A 17,053-nucleotide genomic window follows, 5' to 3' on the forward strand; every position below is an offset into this window, starting at 1 on the left:
CGCGTGCTCCACGCGAAGCCAATTCTTGTGCATCTTCCGTCCTTCTGCAGATCGGATCGATCTACACGCTACAGCTATCTTGCTCTGTCGCCCTGCCTCGCGCCAACTCGCGGAAGATCCCCGATCGATTACATCGGACTTGCATTGCTGCAGCGATGGCCCACGCTTAAATCTTATAAAACCCGGACTTTGACCTTCGATCTTGCATCATTCGACTTAGCGATACACACCCGCCTCCTATTCAACCTCGCTCTGTGATACCACTTGTTTATCAGAGACGCGGAATCAATTATACGAGGACAAGCGATCACAACAAATGGTTTATGGGCAGCCTGGGAAGCTATTTGGTTTTTTGGATGATGTGAGTTGGTGAATTATCACACCGTTTAGCGAGATGGCTTCGAGTTTGATCTTTTATATTGCTCTTGTAAAATGTTGTGAATAATCTAATTAAAAAAGCCGTGTGCATCCCTTGGATGCAGAAATTGGGGTGATATTTCCCCCATTTCGAACAAAAGCAATCACAACAAATGGCATCGAAATTTGGTAACACGGTTCAACGATCAACACCTACATCTGCGGGGCATGTTCTAGCATCTCATGGTACCATCGATGACAAGCCCATCGAGGTGATAAAAGACACATCAAATCTATAACGTCACGTCGATCTAGCATCTCTGCCACGAACGACGAACCGTCCCTGGAAATCGACGTTGTGTCTAATCTAGCTTTCATGTAGTCTGAAGCCCGGCTGGATTTTCTTTTTCGAATACTGAACCTTGGATGGTCTTCTCCATTGAGATGCCTCGATCTAATTGGTTTCTTTTGGCGGTCTAGATTATGTATTAAATCTCCACCGATTGTTGTGGACGAAACAAGTAGCATTTACCAAACTAAAGTACATGTCTATTTTAAACTTTTCATTTTCCTCCAGGCTACATATTTTTGATTTTTGATATAAAATTTAGCACGGACATGCGTACCTGCCTCCTTTACATGCAAAACTTTTTATTCATTTTTTTAAAATAAAAATATTTGTTTTTCTGCATAGTGCAAACAACTCAGAAATACCAGAGTCCTGCTGCGTATTTCTATTTACATGCCTCCTTTTAAAGTGAGCACTATCGGCGTTGAGGCGCAGAACATCATCATCTTCTAGACAGTAGCGGAGCCACGTTTTGGTTGTGTAGTCATTTGACTACACAGTTTTTTGGCAATACATATGTTAAACTTGTGTAATAATTCCTTATGTTTGCACTAGCGCCATCATCTTCAGCATATTGTGATCTCAAACCAAATATGATAACATTTTGTATTGGGTTTCTCGTGTTTGCTCACTAACATAGAAAAAAATATCATTTCAACATTCAGATACAGAGGCATTGCATGTTTGGAACTAGACTAGGTCTGACTCATCACACTGTTCTTTTGATATACAGTAGTAATAATGAAAGGGAAATGGAGAAGAACAATGTAGAGCTTATTGGAGGTCCACCCATTTTCAGTATAGGAACTGCTGGAGATTACGGCAGTTGACACTCATGCGTGGCAAAACACTCGAAACTACTACGGCTTATAATCTCTTCTGTAGGTTATGCCGAGTTTATTCACTAAAATGAAAGACTGACCAAACGCGCTTTAGACGCCGATGCTTCGAAAATCTGCTAGACTTCATCTGAGACAACTTGGCATTTTGCTCCCAACCTCTTCCTCTTCTGTTCCACTTGCTCAGTTTTGAGCAATAAAAATATCCCAACAACTGATGCAAACATGCAAACAACAATGAGGCCCAAATCAAGCCAATCAGGGCGGAAGATGAAGACTGCGATCCACAAGGAGACCATCATGATTCCGATTGCGACAGACATAAGCGTCGAAGTCGGCTGCAGGAAACAATACATCAATAAATCACGACAAGTTAATAGCGAAACAAAACCTACTCCGTCCATTCCAGTTATTAAGGTGTATTTTATTTTTCTAAGCCAGCATTTGACCAGCAATTATTCTTTTCATACTCCCTTTGGTTCAAAATAATTAACTTAACTTTGTATAGATATATATGTGTGTGATCAACAAACGCATCTAAGTACACCCACCAAAAAGATGAATGGGGTTATTTTAAAATTAGATTTTGAGAAAGCCTATGATAAAGTTAACTGGTCTTTTCTTCATCAGACACTCCGGATGAAAGGCTTTTCACCGGAGTGGAGAGCGTTGATCAATAATTTTGTGTATGGAGAAAGTGTTGCGATTCGTGTCAATGACGACACGGGACGCTTTTTCCAGACACGAAAAGGTTTACGCCAAGGCGATCCTCTATCACCACTTTTATTCAATATTGTGGCGGATATGCTCGCTATTCTGATCGAAAGAGCTAAACCGGACGGCCAAATTGAAGGAGTGATCCCACATTTGGTGGATGGGGGTTTATCAATCCTTCAATACGCTGATGATAAAATTTTATTTATGGAACATGATCTTGATAAACCTCGAAATCTTAAGCTAATTTTGGCAGCCTTCGAGCATTTATCGGGGCTCAAAATAAACTTTCATAAAAGTGAATTGTTATGTTTTGGCAATGCTCAGGACTCATTCGCCGATTATTCGGAACTGTTTGGCTGTGGGCAAGGACAGTTCCCTATCAATTATCTGGGTATCCCGATTCATCATCGGAGATTGACGATAGCAGAATGGAAACTGGTCGAAGAAAGACTACAGAAGAGACTTAGTAGTTGGAAAGGTAAATTGCTATCCCTTGGAGGAAGATTGGTTTTCATTAATTCAGTACTCACCAATATGGTGTTGTATATGATTTCCTTCTTCATCCTGCAAAAAGGTGTCTTACACAAACTCGATTATTATAGATCGAGATTCTTTTGACAAGGGGATAGTGAAAAAAAGAAGTATCGACTGGTCAAGTGGTCTATTGTATGCCGACCTAAAGACATGGGTGGGTTAGGAGTTCATGACCTTGAGATCAAGAACTCAGCCTTATTGGGGAAGTGGCTTTTTAAACTACTTACCGAGAATGGTGTATGGCAAACCTTGGTTAGAAGGTATTACATAGGCGAAAAAACGTTATCCCAGATCCTTTGGAAACCGGGAGATTCGCATTTTTGGACTGGCCTAATGGCCACGAAGAAATTCTTCTTCAAATATGGTACTTTCATTATAAAGGATGGATCGCAGATACGGTTCTGGGAGGATACATGGCTAGGGAATAGGCCCCTCTCAGAACAATATCCTGCAATATTCAGCATTGTCCGTCGCAAAAGTGATACCATTGCTTCTGTAATGGCAACCTCACCTCCGAATGTGACGTTTAGACGAGATTTAATCGGTCCGAGACTTATTGCATGGAACGTCTTACTGCTGCATTTGGCATCCGTTCAGTTGTCGGAAGGGCATGATGAATTTCGTTGGAACTTACAGCCCAAAGGGAAGTTCTCCGTAAGTTCGTTATATAATGCCATCCTCCAACCAGATATACCAGTTGATAAGAACAAGAAGATTGGGAAGATGAAGATACCACTAAAAATTAAGATTTTTGGCTGGTATTTGCGTCGTGGAGTAATCCTAACCAAAGACAATCTTGTGAAATGAAATGGCATGGGAATACACAGTGCCTTTTTTGTCAACAAAATGAGACGATTAAGCATCTGTTCTTTCAATGCCGCTTTGCCAGGTCTATATGGTCATGCATCCAAATAGCTTCTGATCTGTATCCCCCAACTAGTGTGGCTAATATCTTTGGTAATTGGCTTCATGGTATCGATCACAGATTTAGAACGTTTATTAGGTTGGGGACGTTTGCCATGATATGGTCGCTATGGCTGAGTAGAAATGATAAAGTTTTTGATAACAAAGATAGTTCTCTTCTGCAGGTTATTTACAGATGTATAGCTACTCTCCGTTCGTGGTCTGCACTTCAGAAGGTGGAGAACCGAGACCTGTTTACGGAGGTCTATACACAGTTGGAGGATACGGTGAGGGATACTTTTTTCCTACATGGGTGGTAGCATAATCTACGGATTGGCCCTCCTACTTCTTCCTAGGTGTTTTTACATTCAAGTTTGTTATGTAATTCGCCTACTTTTCGTTCCAAAACATTGTTAAGACTCGTTTAAATGGCTGTGTGCATCTTAGCTATGCAGAGGTCGGGTGTAATTGCTTCTCATGAGTAATAAAGCGTCCATTATTTTAAAAAAAAGTACACCCATATCTAGACAAAATTAAGTCAATTAATTTAGCTCTAAAGAAATATATGTACAAATTCAAATTGGTAAACAAAATAATTATGGAAACAACATACTGAATATAAATTTCATATCATATAACCTCAATTGATGGTAAAAATAAAGTCTTAACGAAACAACAATATACATCTAACTTTAAAAAACAGAGAGGGTGTTAGGGTATGTTTGATTCGTAGGAAAAGAAAAATAGAAAAAATATAGGATTGCAACGTTATTTCCACTCCGGACCTACAAGAATTCATATGTACAAAATTTTGATTGATTTCACCGCAAGAAAAACTAAGAATTATGAAAAAGAGGTATGAGTGGATGTTTAATTTCCTAAGTAACGGTGCAAAGGAATCCTTAAGAAAAAAATACCTATGAAAATCAATCCTAGAAATCAACAACCATTAAAAAGATTTCCTATAAAATAATCTTACAACTTTCCTATGCAAATTCTTTAAATCAAACAGGCCCTTAGCTCATCAGGTTACCTCTGCTCTCCTGTGAATCACTTTCCATGCTTCAAGTCTCCGATGCTCATCTCCCGACAGATCGATGCCCCGTGCGTGAGTTCGAGTCTTTTGCTTGGCACCTTCCGGAAATCCTAGCAAGGGGAATAAAAAAAATTCAAAACTAAAACACGCTGGCAATCTCGGAGGAAGAAGGAGCGTGAAGTTTCTTTATGTTGGGACGGATGTATAGCAAGTCAGCAACAGACCGTAGATCTCCTTGCTGCAGACAATGATGCCGTCGGTGTCCGCGTAGAGCCACTCCCCGTCGCGGATGACGGCGCCGGCGAATTCGACGTCGACATGCAGCTCGGGGACCCCGTCTGTCCCGGGGTGGCGTGGGTGGCTGGCGAGCGCGCGGACGCCGATGGGGAACGTGTTGATGTCGTCCACGTCGCGGATGCAGCCGTTCACGACGGCGCCCGCCCAGCCGTTGCGGCACGCCTGCTCCGCCAGATTGCCGCCCATGATGGCGCAGCGCTTGCTGCCGCGGCCGTCGAGCACCAGCACCCGGCCCTCGCCGGGCGTCTCCAGGAGCTCGCTTTCGCCCACGTTGTGCTCCAGGACGCGCATGGTGACCACCTGGCCCGAGAAAGAAATGCACTGGCCATACTCCTGGAAGACAGGCTCCAGGATGCGCAGCTCGCCGGTGAGGATGAACGAGGCGTTAGCGTCGCACAGGTCAGCCACAGGGGCAGCAGGTAACTTCTGTGCACCCATATCTGATCGATCGATTTGCAAACACTGGCAAGCTAAGAACCCCGTATATGTACCTAGTGTTTTGGTCAGACTGCTATTATGAATGAATACATATAATTAACAGTATACATGTGCGGACGTTCATGCAATGATTCTTCAAATATTCTTTCTAAATAGAAAACTGACATGATCATAATATTACGCATGGTAGGTCGCATGTCAAATTACTTGTTAGTAGTGTTAATTGCCTAGCTAGCACCACATAATTGTAGTGTTGAGAATCCTTTCCAGGATAAGAGCATCTCCAGCCGCGTTCCCCAAAGTGTCCACCAAACAGCGCCGGATTGAACGTTTGGGGGATGCGTTTTCTTCGCGCGCAATTGGGGGACACGTTTTCTTCGTGTCACGATTGGGGGACGTCGCTCCCCAGCCGCGTCCCCAAAACGTGCCCCCAAATAAATAAAAGTGCACGAAAATAAAGGTTTCATTCAAATTTGATTGTATTTTACAAGTTTGAATGAAAATGGCTAGCCTAACCCTAGCCTACTGGCCGCCCAGCGGTGCGTTTGACGGCCCCGCTCCGTTGTCGCCTCCCCTCCACCGCAGCTCCTGCGCCGCGCGCCGCCTCTCCCTACGTAGCGTGACGAGAAGACAGGTGCTCGACCAGCATGTCGTCGCCTCCCCTCCCCTCCTGCGCCGCATGGAGGGAGAGTTCGGCGGCGCGGCGAATTTGCTCGTCTTCGCGGGCACAGGCGTCGTCCTGCAGATTCTTCTGCAACTCGAACGAATCGACGGGCGTCATCGAACCAGTCGAAGTCGTCATCAGTATCGTCCTCCTCCTCCTCCATTTGCGCCGCCAACGCATCCGCCTCCTCCCGCAGCTGCTGCTCCAGCGCCTCCTGCCGCTGACGCTCCAGCGCCTCCCTCCGCTCATGGTGATGGAGCTCCCGCTCCATGCACAGGCGCTCCCGCTCTGCATGCCACCGCTCGCCCATCTCCTCCGCCTGGATCCGCTGCGCCTCTTCCGCTGTGGCGGCGTCGAACACCGCTATGGTGTCCGCCAGCGCCGCCTCCACCCACGCTTCATTCTCTGCAGCTTCCGGGTCGACGTCGAACTCTTGCGGTAATGGAGGTGGTGGTGGAGATGGTGGTGGAGGGAACTGGCCGGCGCCGACAAGAGGGATGTGCTTGCGGTGGAGAAAGGGGTGCCGACGGCTGTGGTGGCTACCATTAAGCGGGAGAGGCCTTTTATAGACGTCGGCGTCGCGATATGAGGCGGGAAGAAAGCGCGGGAAGAGGCCAGAAGCGGGGGCGTGTGAACGCCGGCGACGCGTGGAGGTTGCGCAGCGCCGACAAGTCGTCTCGCCTGCCCCTCCGTCTCCATTAAGGCAAAGTTGCAACACTTCATTCGTTTGTCGTTGACGCATCGGGCCCACCACTCCTCGCCTCGCTTCTTGTTGTGTCCGGCGCGCCCAGAGCGTCCCCTGTGGACCGGGAACAGGCTCGGGGCGTCGGACACCGTATTGGGCCGCGCCGGATGGAAAGGGCATTTGGGGCGCGCGGCTGGGAATGAAAAAATGTCCGGCGCGCCCCAAACACCTTTGGGGGACGCGACTGGAGATGCTCTAACTCTCTCCGAGCCTCCGACTTCTATGAGGGAGTCCCTCCAAGACCAACACCACACGCGCACTTGCCCCCACGTATAGGATAAAAAACATACCTCCAACTACTCACGCATGCGGAGCGCCCAAGATGCCATAGAACTACATCCCAAAACGGTCCCTCAAAAAACTCCGACGACTTGTAGCATCGTCGGTCGGGGCCGCCGGCAGCACATCAACTCCGGTAGGAAGCAGCATCACCACTTCCTTGCAGCACCACATGGCACCAACAAAAACACCAATGTCCACCTATGGCAACACAGTTGTCCCGGCTTGCCGAATATAACACCTCAGGTTTACAGACGATCACGCGGTAGAATTAGAAATGGGACGTGCATTGCATCGTAAAACTGGGAAAAATTCCGCGCTTATTTGCATAAAAACCTAAGAGGGATCAAGTTTCTCTCCCGAAACCATTTAGGGTTTAGGGTTTCGAGAGTGCGATAAATTTGGACATGACCTCTTTTGAATTAGGGTTTTGAAAAGGGGGAATCAATTGAATTGATACTCACATTTGAATATTTGAAATTGAATGAGTTTGAGTTGATATTCAAACTAAAACAATGCAAACTGAATAATATTTAAAACAATATTGTAATATAAATATAATTAAACAATAAAAGAATATAAATAAGTTACAAATAGCTCAATAGAGAAACTTTGAGCTTTATTGATCATCACACATAATACATTTTCTTTACAATATTCATTTATATTACAATAAACCAATTCAGAAATGAATAATAAAAATAAAAAGGAGAAGTACAAGAATACAAAGTGAACTATTCTAAATTTGCTCGTTACTGCCTTGATCCTCTTGATCATCCTGTAGCATTTGTTCATCTTGAATTCGTGCACAACAAAATCAAACAAACCATTTGAACAAGAGTGGCAATGCCACTTGGATGTCAAAGAAAAAACCCTAAGAAGGATAATATCAAAGTCCAGCCGAGCTGATCCATCCCTCCCAAGTTCCAACATGGAACTCACAGGCAGCTTGCAAGGCACATTGCATGCCTCCCAGCACACACACACACCTGGGCTAGTCACCAAGTGAATACAACCTTGGTGTCGACCAAGGAAGAGCCTACCAGGTGCTATAACTAGCACTATTCCAGCAAAACCTAGATATCCATCGACACACTTCACCAGTAGAAAAAACCACCAAGAACAGCATAAATGTTCAACCTCTTCTTCACCAAGAACAAAGAGATGTAGAATAGAGATGGTGAAATAGAGCAAGAGCCAGCCAACCAGGAGGAGGAGAGCAAGCTCAACCTCAACAACAACCAGTAGAAGAAAATCCTCTACATCAACAAATATCATCTAGGAGCTGGAGTGAGGTATACCAAAATCATGAACAAACAACATGTTTTGTTCATATTTGCATAAGCATGCCCCAACACAAATTCACACAGGGTAGGAGGACCCTGTTTTATCATCATATGGTCATAGACCAAATGATGCTGGCAAAAATGGCAAAGGCCAGAGATTAAAACCAAACTACTCACCATGGTTATGCCAACCAAATAAACCAGTAGAACATCCAAAAGGAACTAGGAAGGAACCAATCCAGGATACTTTACCAAAGTCACCTAGCTATACTAGCCCTTTATAAAACCATCCGAAAAACAGACTAAATGTTGTATGTATATTTTCAACATCAAATTCATAATGGCACTCATGTAATGAACACCCATTATGTATTTATACATCCACAACAAGCCAACAGTAGTGCGAGCAACCAAACCAGCAGTATATCACTACTGAGGTCACATCAACCACAAACCCATCCAACAAAAGAAAGAGCTAATCAATTATCATCACCCAAATAAGTTCAAATCATAGCTGGGGTCCCCAACAGTAGTTGGCATCCATCCAGCTTAAATAGATACATCAAAAGAATCATAACTGCATAAGCAGTGCATCAATTTATAGCAGATAAACATCAATTGAGCAACAACAGCCACACATAAATACTACATAAGTATTTGAGGCACCACAATTCATATCTAGCCTGCTCATACAAGCATGAGCATCACACCACTACAGGGTGTGCAACCACAAAGAGATATAGCATAGGCAGTAGTATAGGACAAGTATTTGTGTGCATAAGTAATAGTCCAGTAAGCTAACCACAAGCATTTGATGCTCACTGGTAGCATGTGCATCGGGGCACAACAAAAGCAACTCACCAGTACATGGTAAGCTGCCACAGAGAGTATATTTAGTTGCAGTAGCAGTGGAAAATTAACAGGAGCATATAGAACTTATACTAGTAAGATAACTACTGGCAAGAGAGGGGAAAATGGATCAATTGTAGTATGTAAACCACACAATAGCCTGCAACAGCAACTGCCAACATTTGCACTGCTAGCATCCAGTGTTCAAATGAACACTTGAGCAAGATACATGGGCACACTAGCAAGCTACTGCCAGCAGTAGTGTCCAAATGAACACTCACTGAGAGGAAGGGGAGTAATCAAGCTAGCCCTAACAAGAAAATAGGTCCAGTAAAGCAGCAGGAGCACCAACATCTGCCAGAACGACATCGCAAGCCAATGGCTTAGGCACAGAAAGGTAGGCTAGTGGCTAGGACAAGGGAGGAAGAAGATGGGGATAGCGAAGTGAGGGGAGCGACCACATACATGGGGCAGCAGCGTTGCAGATGAGGACACGACAGCACGGTGGCACGGTGGCACATGCCGGTCACGGTGACGCCAAGCCACGACCAAGCCGGGGCCATGCCGAGCATCGCCACCACCAATACAGGCCAACAGCAGCCGTCGAGCACCCCTGCGTGTCCAGAGACGCCAGCTCGACGCAGATCATGCACCGCATCAGAACCCTAGTCGCCGATGGGGTTAAGCATGAGCAGAGAAGGCCGAGCTCGCCAGATCGATGCAGATAGGAATGAGCGGCGTCACCAGGCGCGTCGATTGCGACCGATGGCGCAACCTGGAATCGCCGGAGTTGACCGGAGGAGGCCGGCGGTGGCGGAGGCGATTTGGTGTCGCGAGAGCGAGTGGGGAATTAGGGTTAGGGTTCAACCGCGGGTACGAGAGAGAGAGAGTGAGGCCGGTGGGCCGAGCCACTTGGGCTGGTCTGGCCTAACCAACTGGTTTGCCTGACCAGTGGGCCCGAGGGGCAATTTGGTCATTTGACCATTGAATTTTTCTTTATGATTTATAAATAAATCTAAAAACCCTAGAAAAACTCTAAAAAATAAATTAAAATATGTATACCACTTTAAAAATTATGCCCTATGCAAAAAAATGCTTCCATAATAATTTAACCAAAAGTTAAAAATAAAAATTAAGATAAAATTACAAAATAAGTTGTATAAGGAAAATTCAGCCCTTTAAAAAATAAGGAAAGGGAGTACTTAAAACCAAACCTTATTTTCTTAATAATTAATAAAAGAAAATAAATATTTTCTTTGAAATGAATCTTTGTTGAAAACATCAAAAGTTATTTCATATGACTCTTAAGTAGGATCTATAAATCTTTCTTATCCTCAAACTCTGAAAATTAAAATAAAAACCTAAACATCAACTCTGGGGGAACCAACACTAAAACCCGAAAGCATATCGGACAATGATGCTATCTTTTAGAAACCGTGTACAAGGGTTAGTCCACACCATCCAACCGCACTATCCTGCAGTCTTCATGCAAGTTCATCGCTTGCTCATGTCACATTGAGTATTTTTACCAAATTACTTGCAAAGTATTATATTTATCAGTTATGCATTAAAAGCAAAGTATTACTTTCAGAATTATGAATATGACTATGTGGTGGGCAATGAAACCATGGTATGAGTATTGGTGGAGGTTCCATTGGAATTGGGTTATTCATCTAGGATTAATAACCAATGTCGTGCAGTGATTCTTGCGCCGTAATACTCATGTTAACCATAAGATCTGGAGTGGGACGGAGTAGTCAGTTGTATTTATTTCTTCCGCACATCAACTGACGCACTTAACTGTAGCAGTTGTGTCCTGCTGGGAACAATCGGAGTTGTGGGGAACCCTAAAGTCCTCACGGTATTGTGGTCTATGATGGGTTGTAGAAGATCGGCGAAGGTACCGAGGTCGGATTATACCTAGGGGGTGTGTTGACCGGCGGGGGTATATAATCGAGGTCGGAGCAGAACGGCGAGGATCAGAGGTCGGAACTACAATACGGGTGGGTGTGCGGGATCGCGGAGAAATGCAATGATTATCTAGGACCTTATACCGGGCCTCACACCACGAAAATGTGGACGGGATGAGCTGCCCAGTTGGCATCAAGGATAATATCTCTTATGGGTAAAGCAACACAGCTCCGCAGAGTGTATCAAATCATGGCGTGTCACTCCATGTTCCGGTTTTGGAACTGCGAACGCGGCCAGAAAGGAACTACATGAAGTTCTAGACACCCGGTGAAGGCTGACGGACATAGCTTTTCAGAATAAAAGCAAACTTTGAAGAAATACTTACAAAAACTTGCATTGGCCTACGACTTTATGGTCTAGGGTTGTAGTTATTGCATCAAACACTTCTTCCTATAATTAACTTGCTAAGTATGCTCGTACTCATCCTTCTTTGAATCCCCTGCTTAGACTACCTGGACAACCTGGAGGAGGCCACTGACGGAGCTGAAGGAGCAGAAGATATCTGCTATGAAGAGCCAGACCTGTCAGGAGGCATAGAAGGGGTGGACTTCCTGATCGCCTACATCATTGAGGAGGTTCCAGAAGAATCAAGACTTAGGCACCACAACTTAGTACTAGTCGAGCAACACCGAACTCTATAGAATAAAGCTGCTCGAGTCGTAATGGTACTTAGTTTACTTCTACCATTAGCTTATAAGTTAAGTAACGTTCATCTAGAAATACCGAGTTATCCTCTGATGCGTGCAGTTAACACACGTCCGTTGGGAACCCCAAGAGGAAGGTGTGATGCATACAATAGCAAGTTTTCCCTCAGTAAGAAACCAAGGTTTATCGAACCAGTAGGAGCCAAGAAGCACGTTGAAGGTTGATGGCGGCGAAATGTAGTGCGGCGCAACACCAGGGATTCCGGCGCCAACGTGGAACCTGCACAACACAATCAAAGTACTTTGCCCCAACGTAACAGTGAGGTTGTCAATCTCACCGGCTTGCTGTAAACAAAGGATTAATTGTATAGTGTGGAAGATGATGTTTGTTTGCGAAGAACAGTAAAGAACAATTGCAGTAGATTGTATTTCAGATGTAAAGAATGGACCGGGGTCCACAGTTCACTAGTGGTGTCTCTCCCATAAGATAAATAGCATGTTGGGTGAACGAATTACAGTTGGGCAATTGACAAATAAAGAAGGCATAACAATGCACATACATATATCATGATGAGTACTATGAGATTTAATCAGGGCATTACGACAAAGTACATAGACCGCTATCCAGCATGCATCTATGCCTAAATAGTCCACTTTCAGGTTATCATCCGAACCCCTTCCGGTATTAAGTTGTAAACAACAGACAATTGCATTAAGTATGGTGTGTAATGTAATCAACACAAATATCCTTAGACAAAGCATCGATGTTTTATCCCTAGTAGCAACAGCACATCCACAACCTTAGAACTTTCTGTCACTGTCCCAGATTCAATGGAGGCATGAACCCACTATCGAGCATAAATACTCCCTCTTGGAGTTACAAGTATCAACTTGGCCAGAGCCTCTACTAGCAACGGAGAGCATGCAAGAACATAAACAACATATATGATAGATTGATAATCAACTTGACATAGTATTCAATATTCATCGGATCCCAACAAACACAACATGTAGCATTACAAATAGATGATCTTGATCATGATAGGCAGCTCACAAGATCTAACATGATAGCACAATGAGGAGAAGACAACCATCTAGCTACTGCTATGGACCCATAGTCCAGGGGTGAACTACTCACACATCGATCCGGAGGCGATCATGGCGATGAAGAGCCCTCCGGGAGATGATTCCCCTCTCCGGCAGGGTGTCGGAGGCGATCTCCTGAATCCCCCGAGATGGGATTGGCGGCGGCGGCGTCTCTGGAAGGTTTTCTGTATCGTGGCTCTCGGTACAGAGGGTTTCGCGACGAAGGCTTTAAGTAGGCGGAAGGGCAGGTCAAAGGGCGTCACGAGGGACCCACACAACAGGGCCGCGCGGCCAGGACCTGGGCCGCGCCGCCCTAGTGTGGCATCGCCTCGTGGCCCCACTTCGTATCTCCCTCGGTCTTCTGGAAGCTTCGTGGAAAAATAAGCCCCTGGGCGTTGATTTCGTCCAATTCCGAGAATATTTTCTTACTAGGATTTCTGAAACCAAAAACAGCAAAAAACAACAACTGGCTCTTCGGCATCTCGTCAATAGGTTAGTGCCGGAAAATGCATAATAATGACATATAATGTGTATAAAACATGTGAGTATCATCATAAAAGTAGCATGGAACATAAGAAATTATAGATATGTTTGAGACGTATCAAGCATCCCCAAGCTTAGTTCCTACTCGCCCTCGAGTAGGTAAACGATAACAAAGATAATTTCTGAAGTGACATGCTATCATAATCTTGATCAATACTATTGTAAAGCATATGAGAAGAATGCAGCGATTCAAAGCAATGATGAAGACAATGAGTAAACAACTGAATCATATAGCAAAGACTTTTCATGAATAATACTTTCAAGACAAGCATCAATAAGACTTGCATAACAGTTAACTCATAAGCAATAAGTTCTTAGTAGAAAGCTTTGAAACAACACAAAGGAAGATATAAGTTTCAGCAGTTGCTTTCAACTTCAACATATATATCTCATGGATAATTGTCAACACAAAGTAATATAACAAGTGCAATAGGTAAACATGTAAGAATCAATGCACACAGTTTACACAAGTGTTTGCTTCTAAGATAGAAAGAAGTAGGTAAACTGACTCAACAATAAAGTAGAAGAATGGCCCTTCGCAGAGGGAAGCATGGATTACTATTTTTTTGCTAGAGCTTTTCATTTTGAAAACATAGAAACAATTTTGTCAACGGTAGTAATAAATCATATGTGTTATGTATAAGATATCCTATAAGTTGCAAGCCTCATGCATAGTATACCAATAGTGCTCGCACCTTGTCCTAATTAGCTTGGATTAACACGGATTATCATTGCATAACATATGTTTCAACCAAGTGTCACAAAGGGGTACCTCTATGCCGCCTGTACAGAGGTCTAAGGAGAAAGTTCGCATTGGATTTCTCGCTTTTGATTATTCTCAACTTAGACATCCATACCGGGACAACATAGACAACAGATAATGGACTCCTCTTTAATGCTTAAGCATTCAACAACAGATAATATTCTCATAAGAGATTGAGGATTTGTGTCCAAACGGAAACTTCCACCATGATTCATGGCTTTAGTTAGCGGCCCAATGTTCTTCTCTAACAATATGCATACTCAAACCATTTGATCATGAAAATCACCCTTACTTCAGACAAGACGAACATGCATAGCAACTCACATGATATTCAACAAAGGTAAAAGTTGATGGCGTCCCCAGAAACATGGTTACCGCTCAACAAGCAACTTATTAAGAAATAAGACACATAAGTACATATTCTTCACCACAATAGTTTTTAAGGCTATTTTCCCATGAGCTATGTATTGTAAAGGCAAAGAATAGAAGTTTAAATGTAGCACTCAAGTAATGTACTTTGGAATTGCAGAGAAATACCATGTGGTAGGTAGGTATGGTGGACACAAATGGTATAGTTTTTGGCTCAAGGATTTGGATGCACGAGAAGAATCCCTCTCAATACAAGGCTAGGCTAGCAAGGTTGTTTGAAGCAAACTCAAGTATAAAATGGTACAGCAAGACTCACATATGAACATATTGTAAGCATTATAAGACTTTACATCGTCTCTTTGTTGTTCAAACACCTCAACCAGAAAATATCTAGACTTAGAGAGACCAATCATGCAAACCAAATTTTAACAAGCTCTATGTAGTTCTTCATTAATAGGTGCAAAGTACACGATGCAAGAGCTTAAACATGATCTATATGAGCACAACAATTGCCAAGTATCATATTATTCAGAACATTATACCATTTACCACATGCGGCATTTTCCGTTTCCAACCATATATCAATGAACGAAGTAGTTCAATCTTCGCAATAAACATTAAGAATAAAGCTAAGAACATATGTGTTCATACAAAACAGCGGAGCGTGTCTCTCTCCCAAACAAAGAATGCTAGGATCCGATTTTATTCAAACAAAAACAAAAATAAAAACAAACAGACGCTCCAAGTAAAGCACATAAGATGTGACTGAATAAAAATATAGTTTCACTAGAGGTGACCTGATAAGTTGTCGATGAAGAAGGGGATGCCTTGGGCATCCCCAAGCTTAGATGCTTGAGTCTTCTTAAAATATGCAGGGATGAACCACAGGGGCATCCCCAAGCTTAGACTTTTCACTCTTCTTGATCATATTGTATCATCCTCCTCTCTTGACCCTTGAAAACTTCCTCCACACCAAACTCAAAACAAACTCATTAGAGGGTTAGTGCATAATTCATATATTCAGAGGTGACATAATCATTCTTAACACTTCTGGACATTGCACAAAGCTACTGAAAGTTAATGGAACAAAGAAATCCATCAAACATAGCAAAACAGGCAATACGAAATAAAAAGCAGAATCTGTCAAAATAGAACAGTCCGTAAAGACGAATTTTTATGGGGCACTTAACTTGCTCAGATGAAAATGCTCAAATTGAATGAAAGTTGCGTACATATCTGAGGATCACGCACGTAAATTGGCAGATTTTTCTGAGTTACCTACAGATAACCCTGCCCAAATTCGTGACAGCAAGAAATCCGTTTCTGCGCAGTAATCCAAATCTAGTATTGACTTTACTATCAAAGACTTTACTTGGCACAACAATGCAATAAAATAAAGATAAGGAGAGGTTGCTACAGTAATAACAACTTCCAAGACTCAAATATAAAACAAAAGTGATGTAGTAAAATAATGGGTTGTCTCCCATAAGCGCTTTTCTTTAACGCCTTTCAGCTAGGCGCAGAAAGTGTGAATCAAGTATTATCAAGAGATGAAGCATCGACATTATTACCTCGGGCTTTACGCCTACCCTTCTTACTCTTTGTCTTACTCTTTGGTTTAGGGAATACATGGGTTTCGCCTCCCGGTGTAGAGGTGAATTTTAGGGTGCCTTTTCCCACATCTATGATTGCTCCCAATAGTTTCAGCAGGGATCTTCCAAGTGTGATTTGTCCTGTTCCTACACATTCAATAACAAGATAATCAGTGGATACCGTTCTTCCAAGAATGGTTGTGAACACACCCTTGGCTATTCCCTCAGGAATTATAACAGAGTTATCAGTGAGAGTTATTCCTTCTCCTCCTTCAGTAAGTCCCCAAAGTGTCAAAGATTCATAAATACTCTTAGGCATAAGGCAAAATTCAGACGTAATATCACAACGGGCATAAAAAATTTCACCACCAATAGTAACTTTAATAGTAGGGTCCCACATTGAAGGTTCAGAGTTTACTAAAACATGATCAAGGCGCTCACGAATCTGACTATACCTTTCTTCCAAGCAAGATGTATTTGTCTCAAGAGTGTTTAATCTATTATAAATGCTAATAAGAGCTGAATCAAAGTTATTAGCTGAACTATGTGATGCAACCAATTTTTTTATGGCATTAAAAGCTTGATCACCATTGCAATGAAGGAAATCTCCTCCCACTACAGCATCTAAGGCATATCTATAGCGAATCATAAGTCCAAAATAAAAATTACTAAGGAGCAGACTTAGAGTCATTTGAGGTTCAGCTTTACGATAAGAATCAAAAATTCTAGACCAAGCATCTTTAAAACTCTCATCATCCCCTTGTTTAAAAGTAAAGATTAATTCCTCAGGTG

The 17,053-nt window shown here is 43.1% G+C and overlaps 1 protein-coding gene across 1 annotated transcript; it reads right to left on the minus strand.

Moving 5' to 3' along the window:
- Positions 1 to 1,321: 1,321 nt before the first annotated feature.
- On the minus strand, positions 1,322 to 5,471 carry LOC139829750 (putative 4-hydroxy-4-methyl-2-oxoglutarate aldolase 2). The gene is made up of 3 exons (XM_051363124.2): positions 4,960 to 5,471; positions 4,733 to 4,845; positions 1,322 to 1,883 (listed from the first exon to the last, which is right to left on the minus strand). The coding sequence occupies exons 1-3, from the start codon at positions 5,468 to 5,470 to the stop codon at positions 1,665 to 1,667; spliced, it is 843 nt and encodes a 280-aa protein (XP_051219084.1). The 5' UTR covers position 5,471; the 3' UTR covers positions 1,322 to 1,664.
- Between the last annotated feature and the right edge of the window lie 11,582 nt (positions 5,472 to 17,053).

Source organism: Lolium perenne, chromosome 2, assembly GCF_019359855.2.
Source record: "Lolium perenne isolate Kyuss_39 chromosome 2, Kyuss_2.0, whole genome shotgun sequence".
Taxonomy (NCBI): Eukaryota; Viridiplantae; Streptophyta; class Magnoliopsida; order Poales; family Poaceae; genus Lolium; species Lolium perenne.

What these genes read in the sequence shown, in the direction of transcription:
- LOC139829750 (XM_051363124.2), bottom strand. Translation starts at nt 5,470, where the DNA reads ATGGGTGCACAGAAGTTACCTGCTGCCCCTGTGGCTGACCTGTGCGAC. An exon ending in CTGCAGCAAGGAGATCTACG is followed by an intron (nt 4,846 to 4,959) that starts GTCTGTTGCTGA and finishes TCCCCTTGCTAG; the next exon opens with GATTTCCGGAAGGTGCCAAG. An exon ending in TGATTCACAGGAGAGCAGAG is followed by an intron (nt 1,884 to 4,732) that starts GTAACCTGATGA and finishes TGTTTCCTGCAG; the next exon opens with CCGACTTCGACGCTTATGTC.